The following is a 15,757-nucleotide window of genomic DNA, read 5'->3' on the forward strand; positions in this document are numbered from 1 at the left end:
GAGAGGTGAAAAGAAAAGAAAAAAAGAAAAGAAAACATGTGCTCTCGTATGTCTATTGTCTTTACAAGCTCCTATGTACAGGAAAGTACAATGCCCATGTGCCGACATTGTGTAAGTGTATGGTCGTACGTACATTGGCTTCGTTGTTTCGTTTCTCTCCCTCGGCACGTGCCCGTCTTCCCACCCCCCATACATCGTAGGTCCGTCACGAGCACCGGCTCCGGATCCACTCACACCACACCCCCAGGTCCTCGCACACCTCGAGGATCCGTCCCAGGTCCTGCGGGTAGAGACGCCGGTTCTTGCCCTTGCCCTTGCCCTTGGCCGTGTCGGCTCCCTCGACGCCATCGACGACGTTGCTGCTATTGATGCTGCCGTCCTCGTCGTCCAAGAGGTTCTGCGAGACCACGTGTACCTGCGCATTGGGACCAATCTCGAGGACGACGTCTGCCGTAGCCGCGCGGAAGGGAAACACAACCTGCAGGCGCGGCACCGGATGCGCTGTGAGCACGACGTCCATGTTCAGAGCACGAGAGGGCCGTGGCGCGGATCGGGTGGACCCGCCGCCGGCCGCATAGCGCTCAAACTCGTCGTCGGCCGTGGCGAGTGTCGACGTCTTTGTCCGGCCGCTGATGGGGACCTTGAATGTCTTGGACGGTGCTGTTGCGGCAGGTGCTTGCGGGGCGTTGGCGTTTTGGGCTGCCGCCTCCGGATCGGCGCCGAATGCATTCTGCAGCACCGTCGCAAGAAAGGCATACTGTCGCAGCGTCGGCAGCATCCGCACCACCTGGCTTGGGTGGGAGAACGGCAGCTCCGACAACAGATGCCCGTAGACGGGCTTGTAGATGAAGAGGGCGTGGTGGTGCTTCGTGGTGGCGATCGTGCCGCCTGCATCGGATCGAGACGCGACCGCCTTGTCGCGCCGGATCGTCCGCGGCTCGCTCGGGTCGTGCTGCGTGCCCGGCGGCACGGGGAAGAGCAGCGCGTCAAACGTAGCCGGCGGCTGGGCGTCGGTCTCGGGCACAAGGCCGACAAGCTCGTTGATCTGATGCCACAGCGCCAGCGGCAAGACAACAGGCGGATGGAACACGGCATGGAAGCGCACATCTGGCAGTTTGGCGCCGGCCAGCGTCGTGGGTGCCTCCTCGTCGCCTTCGGTTTTGCTCGCGCCGTCGGGCTGCTGTGTCGATGGCAAGATGGTGTTCTCCGGCTCGAGCCAGTCCAAATCTGGCTGGGCCGGGTTGCTGTTGCCGCCCAGCAACATATTGTCAGACTTCTCGATGGCGTCCGACAGCCACTTGTCGGAGACGCGCACGGGTGGGTACATGAGCGCACTGCTTGTCGGGGCGCAGCCGATCAAGATGCGCCAGGTTGTGTCGTCCGGTCCAGCCCCCGTGCCAGCGACCACGCCCACATTGTCAGCAGCAGCAGCTGCTGCTGCTGCCCGCACCGGCCGCACATGACGCATTTGCTTCCAGTAGTCAACGCCCAGGCCCAAATGGCCGCCCTCGTGCATGGTCGGCCGGCCGTGGCGCGCACACTGCACTGTCGTGACCAGCGCGTCCTCGTCGCGGGCCGTGCTCTGGGTGTGGGTCGAGAGGGTCGGGTCGTTGCGCAGCTGCTGCAGGTCCCACTGGAAGAGCCGGTCCAGCGTCTCATAGATGCCGGCCACCGCCTCGTACAGGTTCAGCCCCGGCTCGACGCTCAGCTTGTCCAGCACAGCCAGCGTCTCCAGGTTCGCGGCAAAGCGGTCCAGCGTTTTGGTGAGCGGGCTCTCGCCGGGCTGCAGCTGCAGGTTGTGCAGCAAGATCTTGTCGGCGCGCTCGACGTGCCGCAGCACGATGCTGCGCGACTCGGGGAAGGTCACGGACACCGACTCGACAATGTTGTTGGCCACGGCAATCTCGAGGGCCAGCGCCGAACCGGCCACAACCAGCGTGCGGGCGTCGTTGCCACCGCCGCCGCCGCCCCCCATGGCCTCCTCCCACAGGCACTCGAGCCCCATGGACTTGGCCAGACGCTCGAGACCGGCCTCGCTGACGTGGCCCTTGCTCGCCTGAAGCAGCTGCAGAACCGTCTGCAGTCGCCGCGCGCGGTCGTCGTCGTCGCTGCGGCCGAGCACGCTGCCCAGGTGGGCCAGTCCGCCGACGACGCTGACATTGTCCAGCCCGCCGAGGTCCACGCCTAGGGTGCCCATGGCGGCGGCGGCAGGGCTGTCGTAGTTCACGGCAGCGTTGCTGCCGGGACCGGCGCTGCCTCCTGGGATGCCGCTACTACTGGCACTGAGGCCCATGAGCGTGGCCGAGTTTGCGGGCGACTTCTTCACGTTCTGTGGTGATGACCGGGGCCCGAGAGGCGAGAACGCCGTGTGCTGGTGTTGTGAGCTAAAGGGAGTCGAGACGGGAGGCGTGGCTGCCGCAGGGGTCCGGCCCTGTTGCGAGGGCGCCAGCTTCATGGCCGTCGGGGTTGCCATTGTGGTGTGACGGGGGGCGGAGAGGATATTTCGAGAAGAATTATCTAATAGAGGCGATCGACAACGACAGCGTCGTACAACTGTCACAGGCGGGAGTGGGAGACGTCGAATTCGCGATGGAAAGAGAGTCGAATCAGAGAATTTCGCGAGAGAGGGTATCGTGTTGGAGCGCAGTATCCAGAAAAAGTCCAGCAAGACGCCTCAATGCAGAGAGAAGAGCAGCAGGTGCCGACGTTTGTCGTATCGCAGGCCGACTGGCTGTTAAGCGTCGGGCACCGCGCACGTCGGCACACTGGTCATAGCCAACTGTGGGTTGCTGAAGGCCGTGATCGAGGCCTTTCGCAGTTGCGGCGCAAGCGCGGCGGCGTCACAAAGACCAGCCAGGAGCAGTCAATTAGTATATCGAACAATGTCGTGTGTGCCGTACCGCGATGTGAAAGATGTGGAAAGGTGCGAGGGATGCACTCGGGTCGACACGCGCCGCTGGATGGTTGTCGACAGCTGTCGTGTTTGTTGAGTTGTGAAGTGTTGCGAATCAACTGAGGAAAGCTAATGCTGTGGTAGGACAGGGATCCATAGCGACAATGGGAGGCGCGGGTAGCCCCACTTGCGGTCGGTCGCACCTGTCGCACAGCAAAAAGGACCTTAAAGTCCTGACACGTACAACGCAGCCTGAGCGAATACAGTGCCTGGGCAAAGAAACGCATTTTCTTTGTTTAAATGGTGTTTTCTTCTCTTATTTCTTCTTGTAGTATTCGTCGATTTTGGGGCAGAGCGGTCTTCGTGAGTTCGTGGTGTGTATAGGAATTTTATTAATTTTGTCGGCGAAAATTATAAAACCATATTGAGTGAAAAAAAATAAGACATTGTTTAAAATATATGTAACAAAAATAAATAAAAATAAATACACAGCCACAACAAAACGAGCGCTGCAAACCTGAAGCATAGTAACTATTCTTCTGTATATACTCGCAGGCATTGACAAGTCGAGGATATCCTGTATACTTCCTCAATAGTAGCTAGGAACGAATGCTGGTTGACTGTCAAGAGATATCATACTCGCAATCTGCAAGTCCGTTACGAAAGACAAGGATTGAAGCTGGGACAATAGAGGGACATAAGCTCAAGCGTCGCTGCGGAGCTGGAGCCCGTACGAGGCGAGGTGCTGGCTCGAAGAGCAACCGAAAAAGTAAACGATGACTCGTGATGGCCTCTCCAAAACTGGCAAAAAATAGGACTTCACTTGTGCTCCGATACGGGGAATCGAACCCCGAGCTCGACGGTGAGAGCGTCGGATGTTGACCATTACACCATATCGGATGGATGGTTCGCTGGAGATCCGCCCCGTTAGCTGCGTAGATAACAGTTGGCGTACGCACTAGCGCTGCAAGCAAAAGAAAATCCAACCACGAACGGACGACGGCCAAACGGTCTCCAGACGCCCGTTGTCAATACGGAGATCACAGGAGGTGTTCGTTTTGTGAAATGGCATTCGGGACAACTCAAAACTACCATGTCGTACAACACGTCCGGATATACGTTTCCTGTGGTTGCTACTGTGATATGTATGATGACCGAAGCTCATCTCGTCTAGGTAACGTCTCACCCACCAACATACCAACAGCATGACCCCCACGACCGCCCAAGGTAAATTACGGAGAGGCATGGTGCTGCCAAGAAAGGCAACTCTCCGCTCTCCGGTATGCTGTCACATCCTCCAAACGAGCAAGGGGCCGGCGGCTATCAGTCTTCTGCCTGTTGGCTAGATGTACGTCGTATTCAACTTATTTTATGGATATGCAACATCCACGTGCGACCGATGCTGGCCAACCGTGTCCGGCATAAACGGGACGGTGTGGACTACCTGGCCATGGTGAGCAGGGTGAAGGTGAGCGAAACGGTGACAAACACGCATGCTGCGTGCAACAGGACAGCGCCCAATTCCAGCGCTCTGTACTGGTGCATGTTGACCTTGCTTGGAGAGAAGGGCCTGCTAAAACACACTCCTACCGAAACGTAATCTGCGTGCCCATCAGGCTGCGGTACGCCTGGTCCAGTGCGCGCCGCTTGCGGTCGCGCTCCTCCAAGGCCTGTGGCGTCGCGTCGGCGTCGTCCTCGACAACGTCTTCGTTGTCCATGGCCGTGGATGCCGAGGGCGCCCACGCCCGGATCTGGCCATCCAAGTGGCCACTGTAGAGTCCGCCCACGGCGTCCCGGCCGCCCATGGCCGTGCCGCCCGTTTCGCTGCCAAGACCGCCAGCGCCACGCCAGACCAGCGACGTCACGCGGTTGCGCCGTGCCGACGAGCGGTCGACCGTTGTCGGCGCCACCGACGGTCGGGGGCGGGCGGACGAGGACGAGGACGACGCAGATGAGGACGGTGGCAAGGATTGAGGTGCCCGCGGCGGCGGCGGCGGCGCCTGGGGCAGACGCACAGCGGCCTGCGTGGCGCCCGTGCCGCGGAGACGCGTGACAATGCTGCCGTCGTGCAGGCGGAACACCAGGACCTCGGACTCGTTGGGCCACACGAGCAGTTCCTGGCGCGGCGCGGTGAGGCCGCTCGGGGTGACGACCATGGGCACGCTGCTGAGACCGCTGTTGCGCACGGACGGCCCGAAGCTCACGAGCGTGTTGGCGCCCGTGGCCATGTCCCACACGCGGATGCGGCGGTCGTGCCCGGCCGACACGAGAAAGGCGCCGTCGTCGGTCCAGGCGAGGCCGTTGACGGGGCCGGCATGGGCCTTGGCCGACGCGCGGGGCGGGCGGGCAGCAGCCGCCGAAGTCGATCCAGACGAACCGGACGACGAACCGGCCGGACCAAGCGAGTCTTCCTGGTCCAGCAGCGCCAGCAGCCCGCTCGCCCGCCGCACGTCCCAGATGCGCACCGTGCCGTCCACGGCGCCGCTGGCCAGAACGTGCTCGTGGCGTGGCGACCAGGCGACCGACAAGACGGCGCCGGCGACCTGGCCGGCGGCCACGAGGGACTGCACGGCCGCGCCGGACCGCAAGTCGACCAGGCGCACGGCCGGATGCTGCGTGGCGCAGGCGACAAGCAGGTGGTCGGCGACGGGCGAGACGGCGTGGCTGTAGACCTTGGAGCCAAGGCCAAAGGAGCCCGAGAGGCGCGCACTGTCAGTGGCCCACAGTTTGAGCGTCTGGTCAAAGGACGACGACAAGAACGCGGCGTTGTCAAACGGATAAAAGGAGAGGTGCGTCACGCCAAAGCGGTGGCCCTGGCTCGTGGGGGCGGGCGTGTGGCTGCTCTGGAGATGGGTCGCCTGCTGCTGCTGTTGCTGTTGTGCACGGAAAGGGCCGCGCGTGTTGGGGCTGCCGACGGCGCCTGCGCGCGCTATTTCGGCCACGGGGCGGAACGTGTGGCTCGACGGGTCGGCCAAGTCGGCCTGCTCCAGGTCCCAGATGCGGATCGTAGCGTCGGAGCCACCAGAGACCATGCTGCGGATGTCAGACGCCAGCCACAATATGGGGGGAGGGGGGGGGAGATGTCAACTCACATACGCCCGTCAAACCGCTCGAGGGCTAGAGCGTTGACGCCCGCCTGGTGCGCCCACATATCACGACCGCCACGGCCATCGCGAGACGGGCCGCCCGTCTCGTCCACATCAATGTTGGTGCCCAGCTCGCCGCCGTCGAACCGCAGTCGCGGCGCTGGCCGGAAGGTGTGAAGAAGGTCGGCGCAGACACGACGTGCAAAGGCGTTCTGGCCGAGGCGGCCCGCCGCCCGCGCATTCACGAGTTCATTCATGCATCTGAGGGTGTCAGAGTGGGGGAAGGGGGGGGAGTTATGGCGATGCAGCGTGCTGTGCAGATTGGATTGTGCTCTGTGAATGTGTGGTCGTCGTAGTTGCGATGGCGAGGCTGCGTTCAGTGCATCAGTGGAGTCGTGCACACGTGAGCGCAGGTCTCAATACAGTGGATGCAATGACCCACTTTTATTTTACCAGCAAAACTGGAAGGTGCGAACTGCACTACCTTCACCAATCCTCTCAAGCACCAGAGTATTTCACGTCTTTTTCTCTTCTTCTCTTCTTCACCACAGCCAATTCTCGCAACACGCGATGCCTCCGTTCTACCGCCCGCCACGATCCTTTGCCGACGCACTGTGCCCGAGATAGGAGGAGGCGAGCGGGCGAAAAGGCAATTCCGCATTTTACAGTCTCGCGAAACTCTATTCACGATAGCCATGGCCGGCATTGACACGGAAATGCAAGACGCCTCAGGGCCGGCATCCAACCGCAACCGCGGCCGAAGTCGCAGTGTTCACAGCGACGCGCTGTCCGAGAGCGGCGCCGAGGGTGGTCGTTCCGGCCGGACGCGCACTGGCCGTCGGTACAGCCACCGACGCAAAGGCGTCTTTGACGCTGTAGCAGGTATGCGCTGTTGAAAAAAAGACGAAACAAACAACAAAACAACAAACGGTGCCACTCGAATGGAATATTGTGTTCCTGCTAACACCCGTAGGGCGCACGCGCGTGCGCGAACCCCGACCGCCCAAGTGGCCCGGCCAGCCCACGCGGTTCCGGCACGCCCAGCTCGCGCCCGAAGAGGCGCTGTTCCGCAGCGCGGGGGCGCCACCGCGCTACGAAGAGACGGACACGTACTTTGCGCACGCGGGCCTGCCGGCGCACGCGCTGCCGGCGAGCGAGCTGGTCAAAGCAGTGCACCACTACGCGAGCCACTACTACGAGGTTCTTGCGCCGGAGGGGCGGGGACGAACCGATACCGTACAACGGCGAGACCCGAACGAGGAGGCCGCCGCAAGGAGTGTGGGCGGCGCACCCGTGAACCGCCGGCTGATTGATGAACGCAGCATGGACGAGACAGCGCTGCTGGCGTTTGGGATCCTGTTGGAGGAAGCGGGGCGGGCGGTGCTGGGCCGCGATGGCGCGATGGTGCTGACGGAGGCGGCCGCCGACGGGGAGGCGGATGGCGAGTACGAGGTGCGTAGGGTGGAAGAGTCGGTACAGAAACGGACACGAAGGAAGAGAGCTACGAAGAGAAGGCAAGCTGAGGCAAGCTGAGGCTGGAGAGCGAGTCAACAAAACGGTGAGAACCTTGAAACTGCCAGCCACTGCGTGTCAGAAGACGGGGCGTATATCTGTGTAGTAACCTGCATCGTAGACGCTGCTGCAGGTCTCAGTCAAGAAATATTGAGTTGGCTCGGATACGGCGATCTCATTGACAGAGGCAAGGTCAGGCAGGATTCGGTGAGCGCGGAGAGACAAGGGAGGGGTGTAACGGAGACGCAGCATCCACGACAGTGCTGTATGATGTAACTTGCATCGTACGGCAGTGCTCTGTACGGAGTCGTCCGTACATGTGACCTGTATTACTATGTAATAGCTGTTCCTACTAGTTATATCAGACGACCAACGAAGACGGTTGACGCTGACGGTGGACCATGGAATACACATTCGAAAAAACAGGGACCATGGAGCGTGCCACGAAGGTAAGACTACGGAGTCTCTACAACGGACAATTCAGGGCACAGTGCGTAGCAAGAGAGGCAGGCAGTAGCACCTATGCGCCGTCTGGCGATCTGCTAGTCTGCTAGTCTGCTGGTCTGCTGGTCTGCTGGTCTTCTGTTCTGGTCGTGTGCGCGTCGCTGATCGCCTTGGTCTCTGGAAATCATCGAACCATGGCCCCGCCTGTCTGTACGTCGAGGCATTGAGGCGTTCATCCTCGGCGTCCTATTTGTTCTCGACGACGCCTGCTCCTCGCGTAACCCTTGCCGTTTCCCAACCGTCTCGTCTCGCTCGGGCGTTGCCATTTCCACCGACGACCCTGCTGGACGCTTGGATCCATTGTACCCTTGCTGTCTGGACCTGGGAGCTGGTGTCACTGTATGCCGTATGTCGTAATTGCATCGCCCTTTTCAGAATCAAGAGGCCCAACCGTCTGTGAACGGACATGTTCCGTGGTCCTTTTGTCTCTCTTCGTCCTCATTTCGCGCAGCGCGAACGAGTTGCTGAGCATCGGACGGGTCACCCGACCCTCTCTCCACCCCTGGCCACCTGGCAAGGTGTCCGACAATACTGTGTAGTCCGTCTTTCTCCCTCCGCAGCCTCCAATAGCGTTCCCTTTCCAAGTCTGAAAGCAGAAACGAAAAACGTCCGCGTGTTTCTTGGCTGTCCCAGCGCCCAAGCGCTCGGAAAAATACGAAACCGCCTCGACTGCATGGCCACCTCCCAATCCCAGGACAACTTCCATGCTTCCAGTCTGGACATAATACGACACCCACTCGTTGCTGGCACTGCCAGGGATTGCGAACAATCCTGGTCCAAACGCCGTTTCTGGGACGCCATTGATTCGTCCAGCGACCCGTTGTGGAAAGAACTTCGTAGGAAGGCAGTCCAAGCTCGGGCACAGAGACGCGGTACGAGGCGTGGTACCGCCACTCATCTGCGTTGCCTTCCTAGGTTGAGAACAAAAAACATGCGCACCAGAACCAGAGGATTGTCGCGTCTGGTTCAACCGCCAACGTCCTCTCCTTTCACCTTGCCATCTGGTCATTGTTGTTTCGTTGTAACGATGTACACGGACGTTATCAAAGCATGGCAGAAAGAGGGGAGGAGAAAGCAAGGGTCCGCGGAGAAGGCATGTTTGTGGCTTTCAGCTCCGTCGTCTGTTCGCTCTGTTCATTTGTTTTGCTTTCTTTTTCTATTGTGTACTTTTCCTTTCTTACCTTCTACTTTATGTCGTACACAGGTGAAAGGCGCCACAACGGGGATATTAAAAGTGAGGCGGCTCGTCCGTCACTCCCCGCAATATTGCTGGTGTTCTACGACAATCCAATTTCAGAGTACGGGGTAAATGGAGTTATGGCTGCTTGACGTATCGTTACACAAAGAGCGGAAATGTACCGCCTGTCAAAATGCACATGGCATTGTTTTTCTCAGACATGGACATGTGCATCGTCCCAGGTGGCAACTTGCAACACTCGCATGAGGAGACGGGGCGTGAGGATATCGGATTGATATGACATGATTGACATGTGAGGCTTTACTCTGTAAGGATGGCGATGGGGTTGGGTCTCCGTTCTCGAGATCGACTGGAGGGTTGAGTGATGGGATGTTTTGAAAGACTGGTTTTCAGCTTCCGTTGACTCGTTTTGCTGCTTTTCCGTTGAGCATTCTCCCTTTCCCCGTCGTCTTTTTTTTGTTTGTATTTATTTGTATTTTAATATCCCGTTTCCGCTCGCACGCTCGGCCAACTTTCCTAAATAGGTCGATGCTGTAAGTCGACAGACATTATTGGCTGTGAGTGATGGCATTGGACATGTGTATTGCCACTCTATGGCAAGTTTTTTGGTGGACAGGGATATCAAGGGGTTGACCGAGGTCAGGGAATAGCTAGACACAATTGACATATGGAAGAACAAAAGGACGAAAGGGCGAAAGGACCAATGGAGCTGGAGGCGTCGAGACTAAACGAGGTGAACGCCAGCGGACAGGGAGACTCGGCGTTTGATACGTCAAGTGCCAGAATCGTTTCATACAGTGTACGTCAACGGCCCCATCAAGCATGCGGGTCCGTCAATCGATGTTGTACCGGAGTGCGGTGTATATAATACGATGTATGTACGATGCATGTAAATCGTACAGAACAGTCGCAATGTGAGACAGCCGAGGCTGCATTTGCCAGTTTGCCACAATTGCCACTGCATGGCATGCAGCGTGGTCATCTCATCTCATCGAATCGCATCATGTATCGTGCATCGACATGGGACGGGACAAACGATTGGCAACCACTGATTCGTGCCGCTTGTTTTGTTTCGTCGTTTTCGCCGTCTCCACCGTCCCTCGCCTCTTTCTTTTGCCAAGATCGATCCCTGTTCCTGCAGCTACGTTGGCTTTCGCAGAGGGAGGGATTTTGGGGCCGTCGGGCCCAAGGGAGCGGGCGGCAACATCGATTGCAACTGTGACTGGGTCCGGGCAGGCGGGAAGATTGAGTTGAGAGAAATGAAGAAAGAGGAAAAGAGGAAAAGAGGAATAGTAAGAACGACAGCGTCCTCCTAAGCGAGGACACCAGCTGAAACTTGCAGGCGAGCCATCGTCGGAGTGACTTTTTCCATATGCACGACAGGGTCTGCATCTGCGTTGCTGTGTGAATAGACTCGGGAGGTGAATGGTGGTACGTAGAGTGCTCTTCTCTGGCTCCTCTCTACGTATTTTCAACTTCTACTCTGTACTCTGCGTGTACAAACATCGTCTGGAATGCCTTTGACCCCTGATTTGGCTATGAACACTCTAATGGGCTGGCCCGCGCCGGCGCCGGCTTGCGACGATGCAAGTTTTCGAGCCTCTTCTCGCAGGTTGACTATTCTGACGGGGGGCTGTGGAGTTGAAAGCAGAGGAATTGCCTCCAAGGGGGAGTTGGTCCCTCGGACCAGATGCTGATTCGCCATGCGGTTGTCCGCTACTGCAACAAGGCCCTTTTTAGCTCTCTTTGCAAGTCCCTTTTTTCTTTTTCTACCTTTTCTCCTGTCGTCCCTCTCGCTTCCAGAATACCGGTACTCTTGATGCAGATGCACCGGACGCACAGAAGCCAAAGCGTCGTGTTGTTTTCAGCTGTCATTGCAACGAGCCTCCTCCGCACGAAAGACTAGCTGCGACATACATATGCTGGAGGCGCACGATCAACCAATGATGTGTTGTCGTCCCAGAGGCAGCCAGCAACTAGGACTGTATCAAATAATTGTCATGTTCTCCCCTGCTTCCATCTCGTTTTCCAAACTCGCCAATCTGCCTTTCACAACCCCCGATATCCATCGGGATAATATTCACCGGGACAAGCAGCTACTAAGGTTTGGCTCGGGCTTGACTTGGCAAGACCCTCGATCCCTGGTATCATCGATGCTAGACAAAGGCTGGATGCTAAATCTTTCCGACAAAGCCTGGCAGCCGTTGGCAGGCCATTAAACAAGATTCAACATGAACCAAAAGTAAGACGCGGCGCGTCGATGTACACGAGGTAATGTGTTTGTGCCAAGGAGCAATGTGTACATCATGTAAGGAGTACTTTGTATGTCCGTGTTCTCTACGTTTTCCCACATCTACCGTCAGTCACCATAAAAACTCACCACGGAATAGTTCGTACTTGCGAGTGGGATCCGACGCACAAACACACGCACGACAGTTTCATCCTTGACCTCGCCTCACCGTCCAAGCAAAGGTCTCGCCTCAGAGGCTGCGTGCGTTCCTCCACCCCCCTCCCCCTTCGCCCTCTTCTCTTTTCTCGCCCGAGGGGCCGACTCAGACCGAGAAACCCTGTCCAGTAGTCGTCGACCATCGGTCTCTGACCTCGAGACACCTCGCACTGGTTGGCCTGTGACCCTCGGTGAGCGGTGAGACTCATTTTTGGTGTCTTTTTGTCCCAACCTGTTTTGAATCCCTGCAAGAGTTGACATGGGTACGGGTGCACACACGATTCCAGTTCCAGGCTACTCCGACATCGTACACATACCGCCGTAATTACTCCGGTCTGCGTTTTGCTTCCTCCATAAATCGTACTCCGCTTCTCATTCCTTCAAGATCGACTTGCCTTGCACCTGTCCCCCCTTGGCCACGATTCTGCTTTGTGCCCGTATTACCCCGTACTCCGTTCTCAAAAAGGATGGTCTTACCTTTGCCTGGCCCACAAGACGTTCGTTGGACTGCGGTATAAGTCGTACACTCCTGCCACTGTAGTTTACGCACAAAAGCATGCGCAGACGAAGAAACATACACCGGCCATGCCGCTTTCAAGGCACGACATACAAGGGCAGAGACAGGCGTCTGCGCCAGTTTCTAAGATCGGGTGGCAATCACACGTGTCTGCTTCCTTATTGGAGTCTTTGGACAATTCTTGGTGCAAGGGCGTTCCGGACATTGCCTGCCGCACGTCCTGGGTTTCTACGCAGCTTTACATATTACAGCGTGCACCTGCTCGTATCCGATGGAACTGCGGAATTTGAAGAAAATAGACACTTTGTCGTGTATCTTGGGCATCATGACCCTCACTGGTAACATGTACCTTTCTACAAAGACCCCGTATCTTGACCTCAAACTGCGGTGATCTGCCACTCGGTGGCCAGTGACAATAAAGCATAGGTTGGAAGGAGATGAGAACCGACTGGCAGGGGTAGGTCACTGTGCCTCTGATCTGTGCCTCTAAAGTAATTACGACCTACAACGCACGGCGGCGAGACAGGACAAGGCTTTAGTGTTGTATCCCTTTTGGAACGCTTTGCATAGTACGCGAGTAGGTACCTGCCGAGCCTGCTTTTCATGCTCCGGATTTGAAGTGGGAAAACGAGGCGAGACAATGGAAGAAACTACAGGAATGGACTTGGAATGTGGGAAGAAGGCAGGAGAGATCAAGTCCGTTCCAGAAGGGACACGAAAACAGACGTGTCATATTTTGGACTCCCAAATCCACGCTCCTGGTGCGCGCAAAGCTACCCTAACGAGCGTTGGGTGGGTGGCCGCCGGGATGTTGGGGAGGGGTAGAGCACGCTTTTTTTACCTGACGGTCTCCCACGGCCTCTCGCGTTTCCGCTCCTTCTTCTTCGCTTCGTTTTTATCCTTCGCCGCTCGGCCACTTTTTAAAACGGCCCCTGTGGTCGACCAAGTGGCAAGTGGACTACATGTGGCCTCCAGCATCCTTGGCATGCGAGACAAGGGCCAGCCTCTTGGAATCTTGAAAGATACAAAGTATTACGCCCTCCTCAGCCTCCCTATCCCGACGCATGCAAACAGCCCTACGACGAATTGGGATGAAAAACGGAGTCAAAGACGGCGTGACTTCCCTGGAGCCATCGTTTTCAGCACCACGTTTGGGCATTGAAGGTACAAAGTACAAAGACCCTATTTCATGTGTGCCTAAGCTGTGATATATACGGAGAACTTGCCAAAAGAACACAGCGACAAATGGACAAATGGACAGTCCCATGAAAGAACGGTGAGAGGCCATGGCACGCACACCGTATGCACTGGTCGATGTTTTCTGGAAGCCTGCGTGTCTCACCAGCATGCAAGGGAAGCGATGCAAAGCGATGCAAAGCGGTGCGAGAGGTGCATAAGTTGCGAGAAGAAGAGAGGACGACAAGAAAGGCACGGCAAGTCTGCATTGTCTTTGTCTGGGCTGCATGAAGGGCCCATCGCTGGTATCTTACCATGGAGGCGGTGAGAGCCACTTTTTACCCATTTGACGCACGATGCATGAATCGAACAAACGAGATGAACAAACGGGCATTTTTTAATGTGCGTCACACGCCCGCGTGTCTTGTCAGCCGCTCCGACGTGCGACTTCATACACCTGTTATGATTGTGACGTGCATGGGACGAAAGAGCAGCTTCACAACCATATGAAATGGCGGTGACGGTTTTCTTTTTTTTTTTTTTTTTTTTTTTTTTGAATGAAGCAAACGTCACCAAAAGGCCTCGACAAATCTTCAAAGGCATAGCCACATGACCACCGCCTATGCATACGAAATATGAGCCGTGCTATACGAAATATTCTGTATCTGGATACCCCGTAGGGATTGGTACCGGGTAGCAGAAGCAGGACGTTGCCCAAACTTTGGTCTGGCCGTGTCCATGCTGGGCCGAGGAGAAATGAAGATCCATGGCAGATCTGGGTTATCGACGGACGGCTGGTTCGTTCCCTTTTGCCGTTTCTTTTTTCCCTTCTTTTCATAACAGGGCCCGAGCCAACAGGCGATGTGACGGTACGCTAATTTCTCACAGGATGACCTGTTTCTGTTGTTTCCCACATGATCTCTTTTTGTTTTCTTCCAGTTTTTTTTTCTTGGTCGCTTGCAAACAAATGCAGGCACTTTGTTTACACATGGCACAGACACTTGGGATGTCCTGCATCTGAAGGCCAATTGTGCTTGCATTTCCGATGACAAACGACTGAACGGATAAAAAACGAAAACCATGCGGTTACACAGCGGGATATCTGCTCCTGCATGCTGTGCTTCCCGCGCCCAACATGTGCTTGTAGCTCTGTGAGGCTCTTCCTCTTCACGTCTCCTTTTTTGGCCTTTTATTCGGGTGTTACGGACAAAGTGGGCTCTCTTCCCCGTACTTCTCAGCGAGAATGGACATTATGCTTCCCCTCAACCCTTTTGGTCTCGTCTGATGCCCAAAGGATGCAAAGGATTGCCTCATATTTCTCATTTGTTTTTCAGGACTGGTGACACTGATCACAGTCACATTCCTTGTCTCGCTGTCTTGTCTTTCTCTGTCTTGCATTGGTGAACGCTGTCCAATGAAGGCGGGCAGGGTACGAATTATAGTACGACCTATTTGACAAAAGAAGAAAAGCCAAGCCAGAACGTTCCCACTACGCCGTTGGGATATGTAAACAGAACCGTTTCAGGCCACAGTGCCAGTCCGAGACTGGCGCAAAATCAGGTCCGAAGTATAGACTGGTCCCTTTTATTTTCTTAAACGATTGGAATAGCAAAGCAAGCCCAAGACGAATTCCTCAACGATTTAAATTCTTACCTCGTTTTAAAGAGCCGTATCACCACTTCTCCTTAAGGCTGTTACTGATGAGTTTTGGCGATACAGAGCCAGATGGGGCCTGACGCACTCCGTATTGAGTAAGGATGCACCACGTAGTACCTGTAAGACGTGAAGAGTTCACTACGACAGATAAACCTCTCCATGTTTCGCTTCCCGCTCATCACGTTTTCTTTTTGTTGCTGGCATTGACGGATCGGCACTGCCGCGGATAACGGTCGACGTCTCCATTTGCACATCTAGACCTTTGTCACCTCCATCCCTTCGGATGTATTTCCTTAAATAGTCGGGATACTGCATGTTCGTATGTCGTATTGTCTTTAAAGATTGGCCCGGATGTGTTCTCTGATCGCTCGTTTGTCACTGTCACAATTTCTTTTTTTGTTCCTTTCCGCTTCTTCTCTTTGGTAGGATGTCGTTTGAGCTTTTTGACTTCTCTGTATGTTCGTGGCCGCGTCGTGCCGACAAGCAGAATCCACCCACACTTTACGAATGTACCTAGCACCAAATACCCACGCTGTCGGTTCCAGCGGTCTGGCGGGTCTTGCTAGCTCCCATGCTTGCGAGTCCGGGAAGCCAGCATTACTGTTACAGCTCGCGTCTTCCCTTTGCAGCTTACATTTTGGGTCATCTCGTCCAACGGAACGCACTTTGGCCGTGTCTTATTACCTCCTGCCTGCCGCCTGCCGTGTCACCTGCCCCTAAATGCACATGTCATTTGTCACGACAATGAGATGCCCCGTCACCCTTTGTG

General features: G+C 56.3%; 6 protein-coding genes and 1 non-coding gene across 7 annotated transcripts; 2 read left to right on the plus strand and 5 right to left on the minus strand.

Moving 5' to 3' along the window:
• Window positions 1-205: 205 nt before the first annotated feature.
• On the minus strand, window positions 206-2,473 carry SPSK_00716 (uncharacterized protein; the record flags this gene model as incomplete). Its single annotated transcript, XM_016727664.1, has 1 exon — window positions 206-2,473. The coding sequence occupies one exon, from the start codon at window positions 2,471-2,473 to the stop codon at window positions 206-208; it is 2,268 nt and encodes a 755-aa protein (XP_016584501.1).
• Window positions 2,474-3,721: 1,248 nt separating this feature from the next.
• SPSK_11294 lies at window positions 3,722-3,793 on the minus strand. The gene has a single exon. It is a non-coding gene; the product is annotated as a tRNA-Glu (tRNA).
• Window positions 3,794-4,333: 540 nt separating this feature from the next.
• Window positions 4,334-6,236, minus strand: SPSK_00744 (DNA excision repair protein ERCC-8; the record flags this gene model as incomplete). Its single annotated transcript, XM_016727692.1, has 3 exons — window positions 4,334-4,424; window positions 4,484-5,926; window positions 5,986-6,236. 3 exons carry the CDS (start codon window positions 6,234-6,236, stop codon window positions 4,334-4,336), a joined length of 1,785 nt encoding a protein of 594 aa, XP_016584502.1.
• Window positions 6,237-6,674: 438 nt separating this feature from the next.
• SPSK_00876 (uncharacterized protein) lies at window positions 6,675-7,512 on the plus strand (the record flags this gene model as incomplete). Its single annotated transcript, XM_016727822.1, has 2 exons — window positions 6,675-6,861; window positions 6,953-7,512. 2 exons carry the CDS (start codon window positions 6,675-6,677, stop codon window positions 7,510-7,512), a joined length of 747 nt encoding a protein of 248 aa, XP_016584503.1.
• Window positions 7,513-8,033: 521 nt separating this feature from the next.
• SPSK_00963 (uncharacterized protein) lies at window positions 8,034-8,261 on the minus strand (the record flags this gene model as incomplete). Its single annotated transcript, XM_016727902.1, has 1 exon — window positions 8,034-8,261. One exon carries the CDS (start codon window positions 8,259-8,261, stop codon window positions 8,034-8,036), a length of 228 nt encoding a protein of 75 aa, XP_016584504.1.
• A 68-nt stretch (window positions 8,262-8,329) lies between these two features.
• Window positions 8,330-9,004, minus strand: SPSK_00896 (uncharacterized protein; the record flags this gene model as incomplete). The annotated part of the gene is made up of 1 exon (XM_016727839.1): window positions 8,330-9,004. One exon carries the CDS (start codon window positions 9,002-9,004, stop codon window positions 8,330-8,332), a length of 675 nt encoding a protein of 224 aa, XP_016584505.1.
• Window positions 9,005-12,796: 3,792 nt separating this feature from the next.
• Window positions 12,797-13,318, plus strand: SPSK_00918 (uncharacterized protein; the record flags this gene model as incomplete). The annotated part of the gene is made up of 1 exon (XM_016727860.1): window positions 12,797-13,318. The coding sequence occupies one exon, from the start codon at window positions 12,797-12,799 to the stop codon at window positions 13,316-13,318; it is 522 nt and encodes a 173-aa protein (XP_016584506.1).
• Window positions 13,319-15,757: the final 2,439 nt, after the last annotated feature.

This window comes from Sporothrix schenckii, assembly GCF_000961545.1.
Source record: "Sporothrix schenckii 1099-18 chromosome Unknown Cont48, whole genome shotgun sequence".
Taxonomy (NCBI): domain Eukaryota; kingdom Fungi; phylum Ascomycota; class Sordariomycetes; order Ophiostomatales; family Ophiostomataceae; genus Sporothrix; species Sporothrix schenckii.